The 18,729-nt window shown below is 38.7% G+C and overlaps 1 protein-coding gene across 1 annotated transcript in view; it reads right to left on the reverse strand.

Annotated features, from left to right (window-relative positions):
• Positions 1-18,729, reverse strand: part of CYP7B1 (cytochrome P450 family 7 subfamily B member 1) — a 222,223-nt gene that overhangs the window by 17,891 nt on the left and 185,603 nt on the right. Inside the window, exon 2 of the mRNA XM_075061972.1 lies at positions 3,298-3,434. Within this exon, the coding sequence (XP_074918073.1) occupies positions 3,298-3,434 (137 nt within the window). The remainder of the gene's footprint in view (positions 1-3,297; positions 3,435-18,729) is intronic.

Raw genomic sequence — 18,729 nt, forward strand, 5'->3', positions numbered from 1 at the left:
CTCCATCGTAGTGGCTTTAAATATTAAGTCCATTTATACAGAATCCACTGTGACAATTTAAAAGTCCTTTGGAGCTGTTCAACAATGTCTGTGGACACTAAAAAAATCCTTTTTCACAACCATTTGAGAAGACACATCTGTACAGTAAAGTCACGCTCAAATTCCTTCTAGTTTAGTAAGCTGAGTAAACTCTTCTATTTAATACCATAAAAACAAGTAAAATTAGCTGAATATTTCACTTGTTCCTGTAAAAGCCTTCAGATTTCTTCTCTATCTGTGGACATGACTGTTCTTCTCTTTCCAATCCTTCAGCTTTTATTACAGCCATTACTGAGAATGCCTAAAATATCTCCGTTCAGCTTACACAGTCTCCTCAGAACAAAAGACTGATGTAGAAGATATGAAAATTGTCAACTGTTGGTGAATCCTAGCATGTAAATCAGTATTTGTATGATAGTTAAGAAATTATTCTAATAATGCACTCTGGGCCCTTTTTAATGCTAATTATGAATGACAAGCATTTCATAGGATATATAATGGTGTAAGTTATAAAAATAATATTTTCAATGGACTTCAGTGCTTAAATAGTTAAGATAAATTACTTTTCATCTATTTTTGGATTGAAAAGTTTTTAAATGGTATATCTGTATGTGCTTTTAAAGAGGCTAAACGTACTTAGCATAACAATTATAAGATGTAGATTGTCTTCGTTAAAATTGAGATTGGTTAGTCAAAAAACATACTACTACAACATCCGGTATGGTTCCTAATCATGTATCAGTAAAAGTAAATAAAGTCTTATCATGAAAAACAATGAAAAGACTTTTCAAAGGTCTTAAAAGTTCTTACCTAGTTGGCTGTCTATTTGTTCTTGATCCTTATCAAGTAAAAAGATTGGGTTTGGAAGTACTATCATAAAGAAACAACTCTTTTTTTAAAGACTATCACATTTACGTAATCGTCCTCTTATTAGGAAGATTTTGCAGAACTGTTGACAATGATGTACAGTAGTGCTTCGCCAGTATGACGTTTGGGGAAAACGATTCTGCTGCACCACCACACAAAACCAATTAGAGAACTATTTTCTGCGACAGGTCAGGAATTTACATTGTTTCTCAGAGAAAGATGTGCTTTTTAATTTCTTTATTAAGATGACATCCATGTCCCTTGCGACTTTTCGGAATGACAATCATTTGCTCATCACATGGGAAAGTACAATCAGTGAAATCGCATTACCGGTACGGGGCAATGCCAGAAACTCCAAGCATCGTTCCACATTTTCCAAATGAACTACTTTGAGAACTGATAATTAGAACAATATATATTGATAGAATTTTTTGACAAGACCTTTATTCACCCACCAGGGGGGTAAAGTAATGATAGTACGTATAAAACAGGGGAAGTTCTGTTTGCTGCACACACAAACATCATCTTTGTCAAATCACTAAAACATCATGAAATCCAGTGTGTCTTGGAATCTAAGGTTATGATATGAAGTACTAACTAAGCTTTAAAAAAAACCCGAACAAAATGAAACAAAACAAAAACAAACAAGATGGTTCGCTACTATTTCTCTTTAGTAAACTCTCAGTATTCGGTATTTTCAATATTGAATTCTACAAAGTGACGTTAAAGTAATAGCATGGATGTAACATAAATTCACAAAAGTTGGGATATTCCAAAATAATGACAAATTTAGTTGCGTAACTCACTCTATTTGCCTCACTATTTTAAGCATATATTGCATTAATCAATGAATCCCTCAGTACATTATCTAGGCATGAGACGATGGATTAAAGGCAGAATTTTTACCATCACACTGAGATGGGATTTGTTAATTTAAGTCTCAGTCACAAATTTTAACACTTTGACCAATTAACTCACTAACCCTTTTCTTATATTAAAATATGAAAAAGGGAGAGAGAAAGAAATGTCCCATTGACACACAAGTTCTGAAGTGCAACTGTACCCAATTTTATCAGTATATTCATAACAGCTGTCTTGCTTTGAGTTATTATTATTATTAATCTGCATTCAGAAGTAGCCATTATTTTATACATTATGAAAGTATATTAACAATAGTACGTACAGATTGCATTTTACCAAAAGTCGTTTCTGTGCATGTGCTGTAGTCCCCTTCTAAATGAAAGAACTTCTTTTAAGTTTCAAAACAGCAAAAAGAATGAATTAAGGTAATAAAACTAACAGCTTGTAAAATTGCACATCTAAAAATTAAGCAATTTTTGATTACATGGAGAAAGCGTTTCAAAAATGAGCATCCTGTTTGTAACCTGATAACTTGAACTTCATTGAAAAATGGTTTTTTTTTATTTAAAATTTTAAATATGTAAAGATAAAAACTTTCCCTGCTGCTAGGAGATTATAGAGCAGACTTCACTAAATTCACATTTTGGTCTGAAACTCCCTAAAAATATGGGAATAGTAGAAAAAACGAGAGTGCCTTCATTATAGCAGTGTTAATTCATGCTATCGTAAAACTGTTAATTTGAACTAGGATCACAGAAGTTAGAGAAGAAAAAGACCCATTAAATAACTGAGTCTATCTACCTACACATTTTAAAAGATATAAAGAAAGCATTAGGGGCCATCCTGCAGTCCTGTACCCCAAATTTTCCAAATAAAAGCAAGGTGACTTTTGTGAATGTAAGCCAGAGCAGGATTAGGCCTAAAATTAAGGAGCTATAAAAGATTGAAGTTACTGTATTTCAGATCATTATCTCAGTCTCTATTATTATGCCATTGTCAGGATGTATGGTTAGGCAGGAAGTTTCCATGTTCTAATCCTGATTGTATCAATGAGTCAATGTGTCATTCACTTCCTAGTGCTCCTGTCAACTCAGATGTAGAGAGGGTAAAAAATATATTCTGTGCAATTTTTATGAGTATTTTCTAAATTTGATCTAATGTTTTCCTGTGCAGTGTTAAGATGATATTAGTTCTCACTTCTACAGAGAACACAATCTATAGTAAATATTCTATTTACCTATATTATATGTGCTGGCATAATATGTATGCATGAGTTAGTATATGCACACATATAGTATGCACACACACACACACACACACAAACAAAATAATAGTTGTGATTATATATAATACACATTAAAATATTTCATTTACAAAGTAATTTTCGTTGGTCATGTGGCTCTAAAACTTAGACCTGTATAAGTACAGCTAAAGGCTTTTCAATAAATAAAATTCTAAATAAAATATAAAAATGTTAATAATTAATTTAATTGACATAAAAGGCAAGAGAAATAGTAAAATGCTTCTCACCAGCAATGTGTACAGTGAAAACATCTCCAAATTTTCGTTGCTGAGATATCAAGAATTTGAAAGCATCTTTCCTAAAAGTTAAGGCCTTCCCAATGAAAGGAATCCAACCATTTATTAACGGGGGTTCTCCGGTCCTCCTGTTAAAAACATTAGAGAAAAGGGGATTAACTTTGCATGACAGCAACTCATATACATTTGATTACATGCACCTTATATATATATAAAAATGTATTATAGAGGAAGTTCTTCATATATGTTGGCAGGTTAAATCTAATCACACCTCTGTGCACAAAAGGATCACTGTAGCAATTATGAGAAATCAGACAGAAATTGAGGTGCTTTTACTACACAGCACGTCTTCCTATCAATCTCATAATGTTATATATGATCTGTGGAAATCTACATTCTATAGAAAATCCTTAGAGATGTGGTAATGCAAGTGTCATAGCAAGAGCTCTCTCACACAGTATTTTGCATGTCAATGTAAACTATATCAGAAGGCAATTATGATGGATTTAAGTAATTAGGAGGCTGACAGACCATAGAAAAGGGTAGCTCTATAGATTTTTTATACTCTACCTACACCTCAAAATGCTATAATTCTAACTAAGCATTTTTTTAAAAACAGAATAATAATAAGGACCAAATACTTAACACAGTTTTTAGTGTATGTGTCTCTTCAGTTTTTCTACCTGAAAGATAGCAATTTCTGTGAATGGTTTATAACTGCTTTTCCATATAATTATATATGCCAACTTATGAGAAGTATACTCTGTGTATCACTTATATTTTAACAATAGCAGAGTGACATTTTAAGTTACGTTAGTTTTTTCCTTTTATAATGCTTACCTACTACTATCCTATTCATAACTGCAAGTTTCCTCCCTTAGTACTGATATTTAGTTGCCTGAATATGATTTGAGCACATAAAGCAAGTCTGTTTTAGAAAGGATTAAAACAAATATTCACAAACAACTGATTCTACAACCCATCTGTGTAGGTGACTTATACTACATGCAGAACAACTCATTCTGATTAATCATAAGATATTTACTAGCTTGAATCTAATCAAAGATCAAGGGATCACAAGCTTTACTACTATCATACACAGCAAAGATTTTTGTCTAGCGGGGTTAACCCTATCATAGTCTCCTATTTTTCCATAGCCTGTTATAACAGAAAATCAAAAAGAAAAGATAAACGTGCCATATCGATAGTTAGCTCTTTAAAAAAATTAAAACCTCTTGTTTTGATGAATGCACGTGAATGAAATAAGCCATATGACTTGATCTCTTCCTACATTTAATACTAACGGAATACACTCATTTTTCTAATAATTATTTATATAGTAGCTTGAGATAATATTTTTTTCTTTCACAAGTGCTGTACGACAAACTGGAAAATAATTTTTGTAGCCTAAAAATATGCATTGGATACTATGACTTTTTTGGGGGTGTGTGTGTGCGGGGTATTTCTCTTTTATACTTTACGCATCATAGAACCTCTAGCGGCCAGTACCAGCATTATTTGTTCAAGTGGCACAAAAATGGCCATAGACCAAAGAAAACTTTGTAATGGTTAATTCTATTTAAAATGAAAACAGGAAAAGAATTAATCTGAGATTAGATAGAGGGATCACCAAACCTGGAACTATGACATCTTACACCATACCCTCAACTATCCTCTCAAAGCCTGTAAGGAATCTAGATAGTTTACCAATTTTTTTTTCAGACTGTTAAGTCCCAGCAATAGCCTGCTTTCACTTCCTGGATTGGACATTACGCCGCACAAGTAACATTGTGACAAATATTTAGATAGGCTTTTTGTCATATTTTAATTTAATGCATCTAATTTCACCTTCCATGCTCTGTCATTTCGGTCAGAAGCTGTATTCCTCACAAGGTTTCCGCGGGGTAAAAAGGATGCAGCTCAGAAATCCAGGGGAAAATTAACTTAATGCTCCAAGTCTGTGGGATCACATCAGGGAGACATCTTGCTATCACAAAGATGTGAGGGTCATCGTTTGCTTCAGACATGTTTAGCTCAGCAGCAATAAGCTTAACACTGTTAAACACCATGTCAAGACTATGCGGATTTCAGAGGAAAATATAACGTTAGTTCAATTTACGACCCATAGCAGACTGATAACAGAAATGTGTCTTCATTTTTACCTTTACTTCTCTTAGGAAGATGGAGGTCACGTTAATGACTTATAGATGTCTGCCGACATATAGCAAAGGGAATAGAGAACACTATATATATTTTATAAGCTCCCAAAATATAATGCTTCACTGCACAAACTTTTAAGCAGTATAATACACCTGATTTGGGCTTCTCATCTGTAATAAAGATTTCAGGTATATATCTGACAGTGCATATTGACTAGAAATGATAGGTCGGTTTTAAAGCTATTTGAAAGAGCCATAATACAAGCCTCTAGAAATAATTAAACAAATATTAAATGTTTCTTTCAACTCCTAATTCATAATTCACTTTTTGCAGCCTTTAAAAAATATTACAAAAGCCAAAGTTAGGTTGTCCCAAATGGGCTGTTAATATATATATATAAGAAATATAAATGGTTTTAAAGCATTTTCTTCTTAGCATTGGGAGAATAAAAATATATTGCTCTGACTTTTTTAAAAAGAAGACAAAAAATTCAAATTTGAACTGTTTAGTTTCCAGTATAGTTTTCAGTTTATCAGTAAAACCAAGTTTGTATTCAAGATATCAGAGCTACTTACTAGCATTGATGTGATCTCTGTGTTACAGTGCACAAGGCAAGTCAGATCTAGCCCAGTTGTTATTATAGTTTAATCCAGTCAACATAATTGATAATTTATAGTATTCTCAGGCCTTTTCAACATTCTTATTACAGCTTTAAGGTCTCATTCGGCTTGTGTCCATGGGAAACTTTACTAGTCTCACTGAAGTCAATGGGACTAATCAGGCAAGTCAAATTTCTCACATATGAAAGTGGGGTTCAAAAAATAAAACATCAGAAATAAATTTATTGCAACCTATAATTAGACAGACTAGTTAAGAGGGACAGTGAAAACCAGGCTATCAGTACTATCAACAATTATTAAATGGAGAGTGAATTTAAAACAGCATTATGAAAAGGCATTTAGCTATCATGTACTGTTTGTTAATAGCATACACAGATTATAAAAACTGAATTTTTTTTATCTGAAAGCAAACATACTCATTACTCGGTTACAAGATTGTTATTGCATCTATTCAATGCAAGGAGTAAAGTTTTGGAATGTGCTGACTATCTTTTAAGAGATTTTTTTTTCCCCTTTGGTCATCCAAAAATCAAATAATTGAATGAATTGTGATCATTTAACTACTAAAGCAACATATTATTTAAAAAATGTGAAGATCACACCTATGTCGCAGGCATGCTCACCAGCAGAGCATCTATAAAACAGAGGAGGACAGCAGATGTGAAAAGCAAATGATGTGAAGTATAGCTAAATATCAATACAAATACAAAGTATTTTTTAAAAAACTGAAAGTGGCAAGTCCTCAAAATACTATTTTTTTACAGTTAATATAACTGAATCATTTGGGGAATCAAAATTTGGGACACCGTTCACCATATTCTGTGAATGTGAACATACTGTTTTTTCATTGAAAAAGAAAAAAAGATCCAAAGTTAGCAAGTATCATTATTATATATTGCCTGTAGATAGCTCCAGTACAAAAGCTATTTTTTCCATATAAAAATATCTAAGGCTATTCTTTTTTTAGTTACACTGGTGTAACTCCATCAAAGTCTATGGGGTAGTCTGGCTGTAACTGAGAGAAGAATTTTTGCCATTTCAGGAGTTATTTGTTTTCTAAAGACAGCTGATGCCTATAATTCACCTCCAATGTATGCAAAAACCATAGTGTATCCATTGGTATAGCAGATGAACAAGTTAATTTTTCTCTTTGCACATAATGAATCATAAGTGTGTTAACACTTATAGTTGCATTTCATGAACATAAACCTTCTGTTTAATAATATGTGTTTACAATCAGAATCAGACATATAGTAATCTCTTGCCTGGGATAAACATTAATCCAGATCTGTCTAGAAAAATTATACAATTCATTACCATAAGTAATCTCTATTGTGCCCTGTGTTTAACCTTCATCTTTTTTCCTGTCCTATAATCTTGCAAATCCACTGGTGGTATGCGATTGGCATCTGGTGTTAACACAACCTTTGCTGCACAAAGAACAACTGAAAAAGCCTCACATGAAAGTGTCACTCCGCAGGATACCAGTGATTCAGCTGAATACTTCTGAGCAACTTTCATTGAAGTTGCTGATAAAGGTCTAATAAAATTGCTTGTCATGAAGAAGAACCTTTTCACTTTACAAAACATCATTGCCAAATATTTAAAGCTACTGATTTCAAGCTTGATTTGATTTCTTGGTAGAGAAGTTAATTCCCTGCTCTAGTACTTCTCATCAAAGTATTAAATGCAACCACAAAGTAAAAAGCAAGCTATGCTGAATTTTTAGAAAAAGCAATGTATCGGTACAGATGTAGAACAAAAGCTATTATGAACATGTCAAAACAGTTTTCAGTTATTCACAGGTTCTAACACAATATTTAAACAACAAGACACGACAGGCAGTGTGTTTCTGGGGCCTATGAACACTTTGACTGAGACGTGAAGAATGAGGCCACAGGCTTCATACTCCAGAAAGGTAATCCCCAGAAATGTGGTGCCTGTAGTGTCTTATTGCATTAGGAAAAAGAGAACACAGGATATTTAGGACAGTGTAAGGCTAGCAAGTCTGTGTATTTTAACTGACTCCTCTTCTGATTTAGTAGTTACAGAACCCTACCATATTCATAGCTGGATACCATAGTGTTAGGTACTCTATAAGTAAATGGATAGAGAGAATATTATTTTCTTCCAATTATTTGTTCAAACTTCTCAAAAGTGTCTATTTCACCAGCAGTTATTTTTCTGACTTCTAATGATGTTTTTATTTCACATAGGAAATTACAGAAAGAATTGCCATAATGGAACAGATATCTGGTACTTCTAGTTTGGTAACCTTATTCTATCTAGGGACAATACTTGAGGTTTTAGAAAAAGGCAAAACTAACAACAACAACTACTAAACCGCAAACCTGTAATGCACATGTTCAACTGCACCCTGATAAACATTTGACTCCCATAGGCACTCAGGTTACTTGCTACCCTAGGTGGCTGGTATAAATACAAGACGCATAAAGATAAAATTTTGCTCTGAAGCCTGAGTTTTGATTCTTTTTATAACACTGACATAGTATGCAAAAACACAAATGCTCTTAATGCTTATTAAATTATCCATTCCTTTAAAATATCCTACTAAATTATTTACCTTGACAATTTCCTGTAGTCATGAATTTTCCATGCTAAACTGATACTGTATTAAAAATGATTCCCTGAGAAACTAAATGGATGAGAGGATTAGTATGAGAATATGCAACTATCACAGTTTCAGGGTAACTACTCCTGTATTTCCCTCTCTGTGGTCCCTTAAGGGCTCTCACTTAAAGGCTTCTGGCTCCCAGGCATCACCTCTCCTGGCAGGAGACCAGCATTTCACTCCCTTCTGACTGGGGGCTTTAAGGCTGTGAAGCTTTGTAATCCACACTGTGATATCCCCAGCAAGCCAGTCTGCCTAAAAGATCAGCGTCTGTGCTTTGCTTTCTCTCAGAAGGCTATAACCAGTGTATTGTCAGCAGTTATAAGTTACCAGAGAGCTCTTTCTAAGCAAGCACCTTTATTTTGAAGGTAAAAGCATCACAGAGAAAGCAGATAAAACAATAAAAGAACCTGCACACATGCTAAAAAAAACTTAGCAGAGGTCACCCCTAACTCCAACCTAGCGTTCTGCTAGGTGTCAGTCCTTCAAATCCCTTAACTGGGTTTTCCCTGTGGTTACAAGTTCACATCAGTCTTTAGATCAGGAACCAGTATGAAGGCCCCGAGTCTACTCAGGCTAAATAACTCAGGCTATTTATCCAAAAGTCCTTTCTTTGCCCATTGGTCTCTGGAGAATCCAGTCTGAAACAGAATATGCAAGATTCCTCTGGAGGTGGGACCTCTCTGGAGATGTTATAACCTGAGTGATTTGCTTTAATCATTCCCTTACAAATTCCTGGAGGAGCTGTGGTAAGTTTCCTCCTGTGAAGTACATAAAATCTAAGTTAAGAAAGAATTTGACATTGTATCTCCTTTAAACCCTGTTATAGTCTTAGCCTTCATAACCTCCGCAGGCAAGGATTTCCACAGTTTGACTGTGCACTGTGTGAAGAAGAACTTCCTTTTATTTGTTTTAAACCTGCTTCCCATTAATTTCATTTGGTAGTCCCTAGTTCTTATATTATGGAAACAAGTAAATCACTTTTCCTTATTCACTTTCTCCACATCTGTAGCAGGGTGGACCACTGCTCTGGCCCTGAAGGGGTTCAAACAGCCCTGGATAAGGGCTAGGGCTGGAGAAAGCAGCCTTTTAGGCTGGGTTGATTGGGGGAAGTGGCAGCAGCTGGGGCCATGCACCAAACTGAGCAACAGGCCCTTATATAAGGCAGAGAAGCCAGGAGCACAGACAGTCTCCCTCTCCCTCTCCCTCGAGAAGGGCCTGGCTGCAGAGAACCGGATAAGGTACCTAGGGTGAAGCAGGGCTGGGGAAAGGCAGAGGAGCTGGGGGAGCTCCCGTCTGGAGAGCCCCAGGCTGCTACCTAGCTTTAGGCCAGGAGGTACTGGGGGTGGCGAGGTGCAACCCAGGGATAGGTAGAGGCAGCCAGTCCAAACCCTCCTTTGCCGATGATGAGAGGCTAATACTGCAATCTGCCACAGGGCGTGGGGCTAGCTAATGACAGTTGCCAAGACACTGAGGCAAAGTGGGGATGGTGGGGGGTTCCCAGGAAGGGGAAACCCCAAAGAGAAAGGGGTTACTGCCAGGGGGAAGAACCCCACGTAAAAGGGGCACTGGGGTCCAGGGAGGGACACGGGGCCAGTAGCCGGAAGGTGGATCACCGGCCTGCAGAGGGTGCTCCGGCCACTGGACTGAGCTAATTCTGAGGATGACCAGTAGGAGGCGCCGCGGGGGTAAGGTTGCCTGGTTACACCACCACTTACGATTTTATATATCTCTATCATATCCCCCCTTAGTCTCCTCTTTTCCAAGCTGAAAAGTCCTAGCCTCTTTAATCTCTCCTCATATGGGACTTGTTCCAACCCCCTAATCATTTTAGTTGCCCTTCTCTGAACCTTTTCTAATGCCAGTATATCTGTACGCAGTATTCAAAATGTGGGCGTACCATGGATTTATATAAGGGCAATAAGATATTCTCCCTCTTATTCTCTATCCCTTTTTGAATGATTCCTAACATCCTGTTTGCTTTTTTGACTGCTGCTGCATACTGCATGGATGTCTTCAGAGAACCATTTATGATGACTTCAAGATCTCTTTCCTGACTAGTTGCAGCTAAATTAGCCCCCATCATATTGTATGTATAGTTGGGGTCATTTTTTCCAATGTGCAGCATTGGGTGCTGAACACACCTTCCTCCCTGCTTTGTCAATGATATTTTTAGTGAAAGTCAGGGACAGGTCATGGGCTTCTGTGAATTTTTGTTTATTGCCCATGACCTAGCCAGGGTTTTTACTAAAAATGTCCATGACAAAATCGTAGCCTTAGCTATACAACAAGTATAATACCCATTATATACACAACCCAAGAGTCAATAAGTAAACACAGGAATGAGAAGTGAACAGACCCTTATGACATACTAAATGGAGGATGGTTTATATAGACTCAAAAAAATTTTAAAACAGTAGATTACAGAGTTGGTTGGAAAAATGTTTGTTTCTTCAGTGGAAAATGTCGACAGAAAATGAAAAAAAAATCCTTTTAATTGAAATTTTCCATGGAAAATTTTTGGACATTTCATCAAAAACTGAAAATTTTCAGCTGAAACGCTTTTGTTTTTTTTTTGACACCACGACAAAATTTCCCATGGAAAGCAAAATCTTTCTGGAAAAAATGGTTTTGCTTCAATTTTCTGTTGAGAAACAGTTTTAATAGAAATTTCTCTAACAGCCTAGTAGATGTATCTACCTAATAGCACTTAGAAATTATAGTCATTGATACTCCTGATTCAGTCACTCCTAGCTAAGAAAGAATTTGACGTTGTATATACAGGGCCAGATCCTCTGTGGGAGTAAATTGGTATAGCTCTATTGACTGAAATAGAGTTACACCAGTTGACAATCTTTCCCAAAGTGCTTTGTAAGTTGCTGAAGTATTAATTGGTGGAGGAGTTCATCATAATAGCTTCCTTACTCATTTCCTCCACAGATTTCTTTTCTTTCCTAATACCCCAACAAGTCATTCCAAAATACCAAGGAAACTTCAGGACCCAGCAATCCATAAGCTCCCAAACATCATCTCTGTTAAGAACTCCTCGGGTATTATATAACCAACCAGCTGGGTAGAGAGAAATAATGTTATCCATATAATCCCCCACTTCACCCTTCTTTCTCTTTCACATTGTCCATGAGTGAGCTGTGGAAACTGTCCATGAGTTAACTCTTTCAAATTCTGTATTTGAAATGCCCAGGTAGGACATTATCCACCTATTTGGTGGGACCTGACTTTCCAGGCAAACAGCACCATGAGAGAGTTGTTTTGGCAGCTTTAAAAAGACAACAGTGTAGCACTGCCACAAACCTCTTGGCTTAGCCTCACTGATAGCTGAAGATTCCCATAATGATTCTGGAGAGTTTAGAAAAAGTTCCATAACTGCCGACCAGGGTATATTAGATTGTAGAAAAAAATCAAACTTAAGTGATATTAAACACTACATAAGAATTTAGCTTTAGTGTTGTTGGTGGGCACAACTCTGTAATATGTTGCATGTGCTCTCTGGAGTAGTTACGAGAGAAGAAATTACTTACCTCGTGCAGTAACGATGGTTCCTCAAGATGTGTGTCCCTATGGGTACTCCATTGTAGGTGTGCTTGCATCCCTGTGCTGCCAATTGGAGAACTTTGATAGCAGGGCTGGTTAGGCCCACACATGTGCTGTCTCTCATCGGGCCTCACCATGTGCATGCTAACCCCCCACAGTTCCTTCTTTACCGCAGAGGCATTAACAAGAACTCTGATGTAGAGGGGAGGAGGGTGGGTTGTGAAGCACCCCTCGTGATACTCATCTCAGAGAACTATTGTTACTGCACAAGGTGAGCAACTTCTTCTTCGAGTAGTGTCCCTATGTGTACTCCACTGTAGCTAAGTTCTGAGCAGTATCCCTACTGGAGGGCTGGGGGCTTCAGAGATGGGTCAGTTACAGATGACAGTACAGTGGAGCTGAAGGTGGCATTGGAGGTGGAGTCCCCACTAATTGTAGAGTGTTCTATGAAGGTGTGAACTCACACCTACGTGGCTGCTCTACAGATTTCTTAGATAGTGGCATTCTTCAGGAAGGCGACAGATGAGGAGATTGGCCTCATGGAGTGTGTGCAAATACTATCTGAAGGTGTCATGTTGTGAATCTGATAACATTGTCTAATGCAGTTCGAGACCCACTTAGTCTCTGGGCTGACATCGCTGAGCCCTTGGATCACTCCACAATAGAAAGAAAAAGCTCAGGGGAATTCCTAAAACCCTTCATCCTATCCAGGTAAAAAGCTAGGGCTCTCTGAACAACTAGCGTGTGTAGTATAGCCTCCCTATTATCATGGTGAGGCTTGGGGTAAAAAGCCAGAAGGTGGACCAGTTGGTTCATGTGAAACAGGGAAGTTACCTTAGGGATCAATTTTAGGTGTGGCCTGAGTGTGACCTTGTCCCAAAAGAATACTGTGGAGGGGGAATGTGCCATCAGAGCCTCTATTTCTCTTATTCTCCTAGCTGAGGTGATCGCCACCAGGAAGGCCATTTTCACTGACAGGTGTGTAAGCGAGCAAGCTGCCAGGGGTTTGAAGGGAGGTCTAGTCAGGCCTTTCGACACCAGGTTTAAATCCCATGTATGAGCAGAATGTTGGAGTTGTGGGAAAAGGTTTACTAGACCTCAGAGGAATCATTTTGTGTGATAGTACTGAGTACCCCTCTACTTGTCGGTGGAAGACTGCTATAACTGCTAAGTGGACCCTAAGTGAACTGAGAGACAGTCTTCATTTTTTAAGAGTCAGTACATAGTCTAGGATCTTTGGTAGAGTTGTGGATGTTGGAGAAATTTGTTGGGAATTACACCAAACCTGAGTCCTGGACCACTTTTGTAATATTGCATGTTGTGGACTTTCTACTGTGGAGTTTTATCTCCTGTATCTCCTTCAAGCAGGTCCTTTCTATGTGTTGGAACTATGAAGGAGCCAAGCCTTGAGGCAGAGAATCCCCAGGTTAGGATGTAGATTCCGTTTTTCATTCTGCGATAGGAGGTATGGAGTGCATTGGAAAGAGACTGGTGGGCATGTCACGAGTTATGACAGGTAAAGATACCAAGTCTGTCTCAGCCAAATGGGAACAATCGGTATGATGTGTGCTCCTTCTCTTTTTATTTTTAAGAGGATACTATCAATAAAAATGCTAAAGAAGCTAATCAATTGCAAACGGACTGCTAATGTCTCAGTCTCTAGCTGGGGTGGTAGAGAAGGAACTGAGGGGGGTTAGCCCATGTGCACTATTTAGCCTCATGGCGGGGCACGAGGAGAGACAGCCCATGTGACGGCCTAATGGACACTGTTACTAAAGTTCTCCGATCAGCAGCGCAGGGACGCAAGCACCCCTATAGTGGACACTACTCAAAGAAGAACCAGGATGTCCTACAGGGACGCTTAATAAAAAGGGGGACTACATGGTTAGGAAGCACTCTAGTTATTGCTTAAGGCATGGCTTTGTCCTCACACTTCAATCTCCACTCCCTCTGAAGCTAATAATAGTGAGCTGCTGTGCTCAACACCTTCCAGGACAAGGCTCAAATTACTTACTTTACATGTTTAATCTTATATCTCTTGTTTGGTCTTGGCCTTTTCCCTTCCTATTTAATCCTCATTTGTGTGAGGACTGTGAGGCTAGCATATGAACCTCACCAACATGTCTTCCAAACACCATTCAGGAATGCATTCTATATTTATTGAGTTTTGCAGGCAAACTCCACCAATACAGCTTTCATGTCCAGCTTTTCCATAATTTGTGTCCACATCTTGTATATCATATTGGTTAACTTCAGACATATAAAAGTAGTGCAAAATAGCTCATAAAAGGAAATTAGAGTAACATAGCCTGGCCTACCAATGTCAAGTAAAGTATGAATAAGAATTTCAGCAGCTTGCACAGGCAATATTCAAGTATGCAAGAAGTACTCCTTAACGCAAGAAAGAGCAACAAACAAAGGAATTCAGGTAATCTAAGAAGAACAGTGGGAAGCTCTTAAAATACAAAGAATTTTACTACCGTGCAGGGAGAGAAAGATGTTTCACTGAGAGATATATATTTTCTGTCTGACAAGGGGCCTGGGTCAGCAGTCACGTAGCACACTCTGTTAATACCTGGCCCAGGCCAGGGACGCTAATGATTCAACTAGTGGACCAAATTCAGTGATGAATCCTGGTCACGTGCCAACTGAGGCATGTTGTGCGTATGCTAAGATCTGTCTGGCATTGGTTCAATTGTCTCCGAGTGCCCACTGCAATAATTACAGATGTAGGAATATTTTTTCATAAAAATCAAGGCTAATTTAGTGTAAGATTTTATGGATGATAAATAATGAGATAATACAGTAATTTCATTACAAAATTTTTGGCAATGGAAATATAAGATAAATGTATACATTATGTCCCTGGGTAGCATAAACCAATGATAACATATAAAGCAGAAGCAAAGGTCCAAGAATCAATCCCTGGAAGACTTCAGAAGATTGTTTGTTAATAAGCTGTTATATAGCTGGAGACAAGCAAACAAACCAAAAACCCAACCAACCAACCAAAATCAAAGACGGTAGCCCAAAATCTCCATTTGTGTTCAAAATATAAAGTTATTTCAAAAAAGCTCAGGAAAAAAAATCAGTTCAGACTCAAGCAAACATTAGATCTGATCTAAAACCTATTGAAGTCAATAGTCTTGGAATCAGATTCACAGTCCTTAGAATGCTGCAGGTTAAATGAGCCTCAAAACAGTAACTCTTGGCAATATTCAAATTTTAATTAACTTATTAAATACATCTCAAGTTATTGTTTTCTTTGAATGTATTTCTGGTCATTATAGCCCTGATTCTGCAAAGTGAATCCAACTGACATTAATGGAACTCCAAGTGAGTATACATTTTAGTAAGGCTTTTGACACAGTCCCATTGGAATGGAGAGTATGCTTATAAAATTTGCAGACGACAGCAATCTGGGAAGGGTTGTAAGCACCTTGGAGGACACAATTAGAATTCAAAAGAACCTTGACAAATTGGAGAATTGATCTGATATCAACAAGGTGAAATTTCAACAAGGACAAGAGCAAAGTACTTCGTTTAGGAAGGAAAAATCAAATGTACAACTGAAAAACAGAATAACTGGCTAGGTGGGAGTACTGCTGAAAAAGACCTAGAGGTTACAGTGGATCACAAATTAAATATAGGTCAACTATCTGATGTAATTGCATCTGTGAGGTAAACCTGCAGCCAAGCCAGGGCTGCTTGCTCAGCTGACTCTCCAACAGAGGCCATCCACCATACCAGCAAGAGGAACCTAGATTGGGGGAAGGGGAGTGCTCTGCAACTGTGGGGCTTATTTCTGATCCCTCCAAGTCACGTCTCCAGGAAGAGATCTTCTGGGCTGTGTCCACTGCCTTCCTGGATGCCTTCAAGAAGCAGTGTGAACTGTCCAGGGTTCTCTTCTCAGTGTCCCTGTCTCCCCACTCTGGATCCCTGATTTTATCCCTGTCACCTTCACTCTCACCCCTGTTTTTCATCTGTTATCCCCCATGATTAGTTGATGCGTGGGTCCAGTGCCCACCTCTTACGCTATAGGAGAAGGCTTTTAATACTACGCATCCCCAGAACCTCAAAAGGTGCCACTCCAACAAAGCTGTGGTGAGTCACCACTCAAGCATGCAGCAAGAACCCAGCTGCACTAACTTATCCTTGCCACAGAGCTTGCAGTGACTCACCTTCAGGCTTGTGGCAGCAGCCTACATAAGTACATAAGAACCTATAATCCAAACCATATTCCAAAACCCCTTTCTTTAAACCACCCTTTCATTAACTAGGAGACAAAGCAGGCAGAAGCCCAGCAGCAGAGTGAAGGCTATCCAGTTTATTGCGCTGAGTGTAGCATGTATGCTTACTGCCTCGTGGTGCGTGGGCGTATGTGTGCAGTCGGTGCAAGGAGCTCCTGGCCCTCAGAGACACGTATGGACTTTGGAGGCCAGTGGCGGAACTGGAGGAGCTAAGAGAGGCAGAGAGGTATGTTGATGAGGCTTTCCGGGACACTGTAGAATTGTCCCACCTCCGCTCAGACCGCCTCTGCGCTGTTGAGGGGAAGAAAGGCCCAGGGAAGCAGAGCAGTCAATGGGAGCAGAGAGAAACCTTCCATAGTTGGGACCCTCCTTCACAATGGTGCTGGGTTGCTCTTCACACTGAGGTTACCTCTCCATGGGAGGGAACTCCAGTTGCTAGGAAAAGGCAGTGTTGGTAATGGGAATAGCTGGATTTGTGATGACCGAAGAACCGTATGGTGACTTGCTGCCTGGTGTGAAGGTTGCGGATCTCTCGAGGCATCTAGACAGACTTATGTGTAGTGCTGGGAGGAGCCAGTGGTCGTGGTACATGTAGTACCAATGACATAGGAAGGGTAGGAGAGATGTCCTGGAAGCCAAATTTAGGCTGCTAGGGAAGGATTGAAATCCAGGACCTCTATGTGGCATCTCAGAAATGCTCCCAGTTCCACGTTCAGGGCCAGGTAGGCAGCAGAGCTTCAGAGTCTCAATGTGTGGATGAGACGATGGTGTAGAGGAGGGGTTTACGTACATTAAGAACCGGGGAAACTTTTGGGATAGGGGGAGCCTATACAGGAGAGATGGGCTCCACCTAAACCAAAGTGGACCAGACTGCTGGCACTAAACATTAAAAGGTTGTAGAGCAGTTTTTAAATAGGAGATGGGGGAAGCTGACTGTTGCAAGGAGCATGTGGATCGACACAGACTTTTTTAGGGAGAGTCTGATGATAGGGAATCTCCAGTTTATAGTCAGGAACAGAGGACGGAGAGGGATAAGTAGGGACCGGATCAGATGATAAACACTCACATAAAAAGAATCTGGCAATCAGATAAGGGCAGACAAATAAAAGGGACAAGTTTTTAAAGTGCTTGTACACAAATGCTAGAAATCTAAATAATAAGATGGGTGAACTAGAGTGCCTTGTGATAAAGGAGGATATTGATATAATAGGCATCACAGAAACCTGGTGGACTGAGGACAATCAATTGGACACAATCATTCCGGGTACGAAATCTATCGGAAGGACAGAACAGGTCGTGCAGGGGAGGAGTGGCACTATATGTGAAAGAAAATGTAGATTCAAATGAAGTAAAATCTTAAGCGAATCTACATATTCCATAGAATCGCTATGGATAGAAATTTCATGCTCTTAAAAATATAACATTAGGGATCTATTATCAACCACCTGACCAGGACAGTATAGTGATGATGAAATGCTAAGGGAATTAGAGAGGCTTATCAAAATTAAGAACCCAATAATAGTGGGGATTTCAATTATCCCCATATTGACTGGGAACACTTTCATTCAGACGAAATGCAGAGATAAATTTCTCGATACTTAAATGCTGCTTCATGGAGCAGCTGGCATGGGAACCCACAAGGGGAGAGGCAACTCTAGATTTAATCCTGAGTCCAGCACAGGAGCTGGTCCAAGAGGTAACTATAGCAGAACCGCTTGGAAATAGTGACCATATACAATAGCATTCAAATCCCTGTGGGGGAAGAAACACTCAATAGCCCAACACTGTGGCATTTAATTTCAAAGAGGGAACTATACAAAATGAGGGAGTTAGTTAAAAAAAGTTAAAAGGTACAGTGACTTAAGTGAATCCCTGCAAGTTGCATAGGCCCTTTTTAAAGACACCAGTGTTAGGCCCAACTTCAATGTATACCCCAAATTAAGAAACACAGTAAAAGAGCTAAAAAGAGCCACCGTGGCTTAGCAACCATGTAAAAGAAGCAGTGAGAGATAAAGGACTTCCTTTAAAAAGTGGAAGTCAATCTAATGAGCAAATAAAAGGAGCACAAACACGCCAGTTTAAGTGCAAGAGTGTAATAAGAAAAGCCAAGAGGAGTTTGAGAACGGCTAGCCAAAACTCCAAAGGTAATAACAAATGTTTAGTACATCAGAAGCAGGAAGCCTGCTAAAACCAGTGGGGCCCCTTGTCG

Source organism: Chelonoidis abingdonii, chromosome 2, assembly GCF_003597395.2.
Source record: "Chelonoidis abingdonii isolate Lonesome George chromosome 2, CheloAbing_2.0, whole genome shotgun sequence".
Lineage (NCBI taxonomy): Eukaryota > Metazoa > Chordata > Testudines > Testudinidae > Chelonoidis > Chelonoidis abingdonii.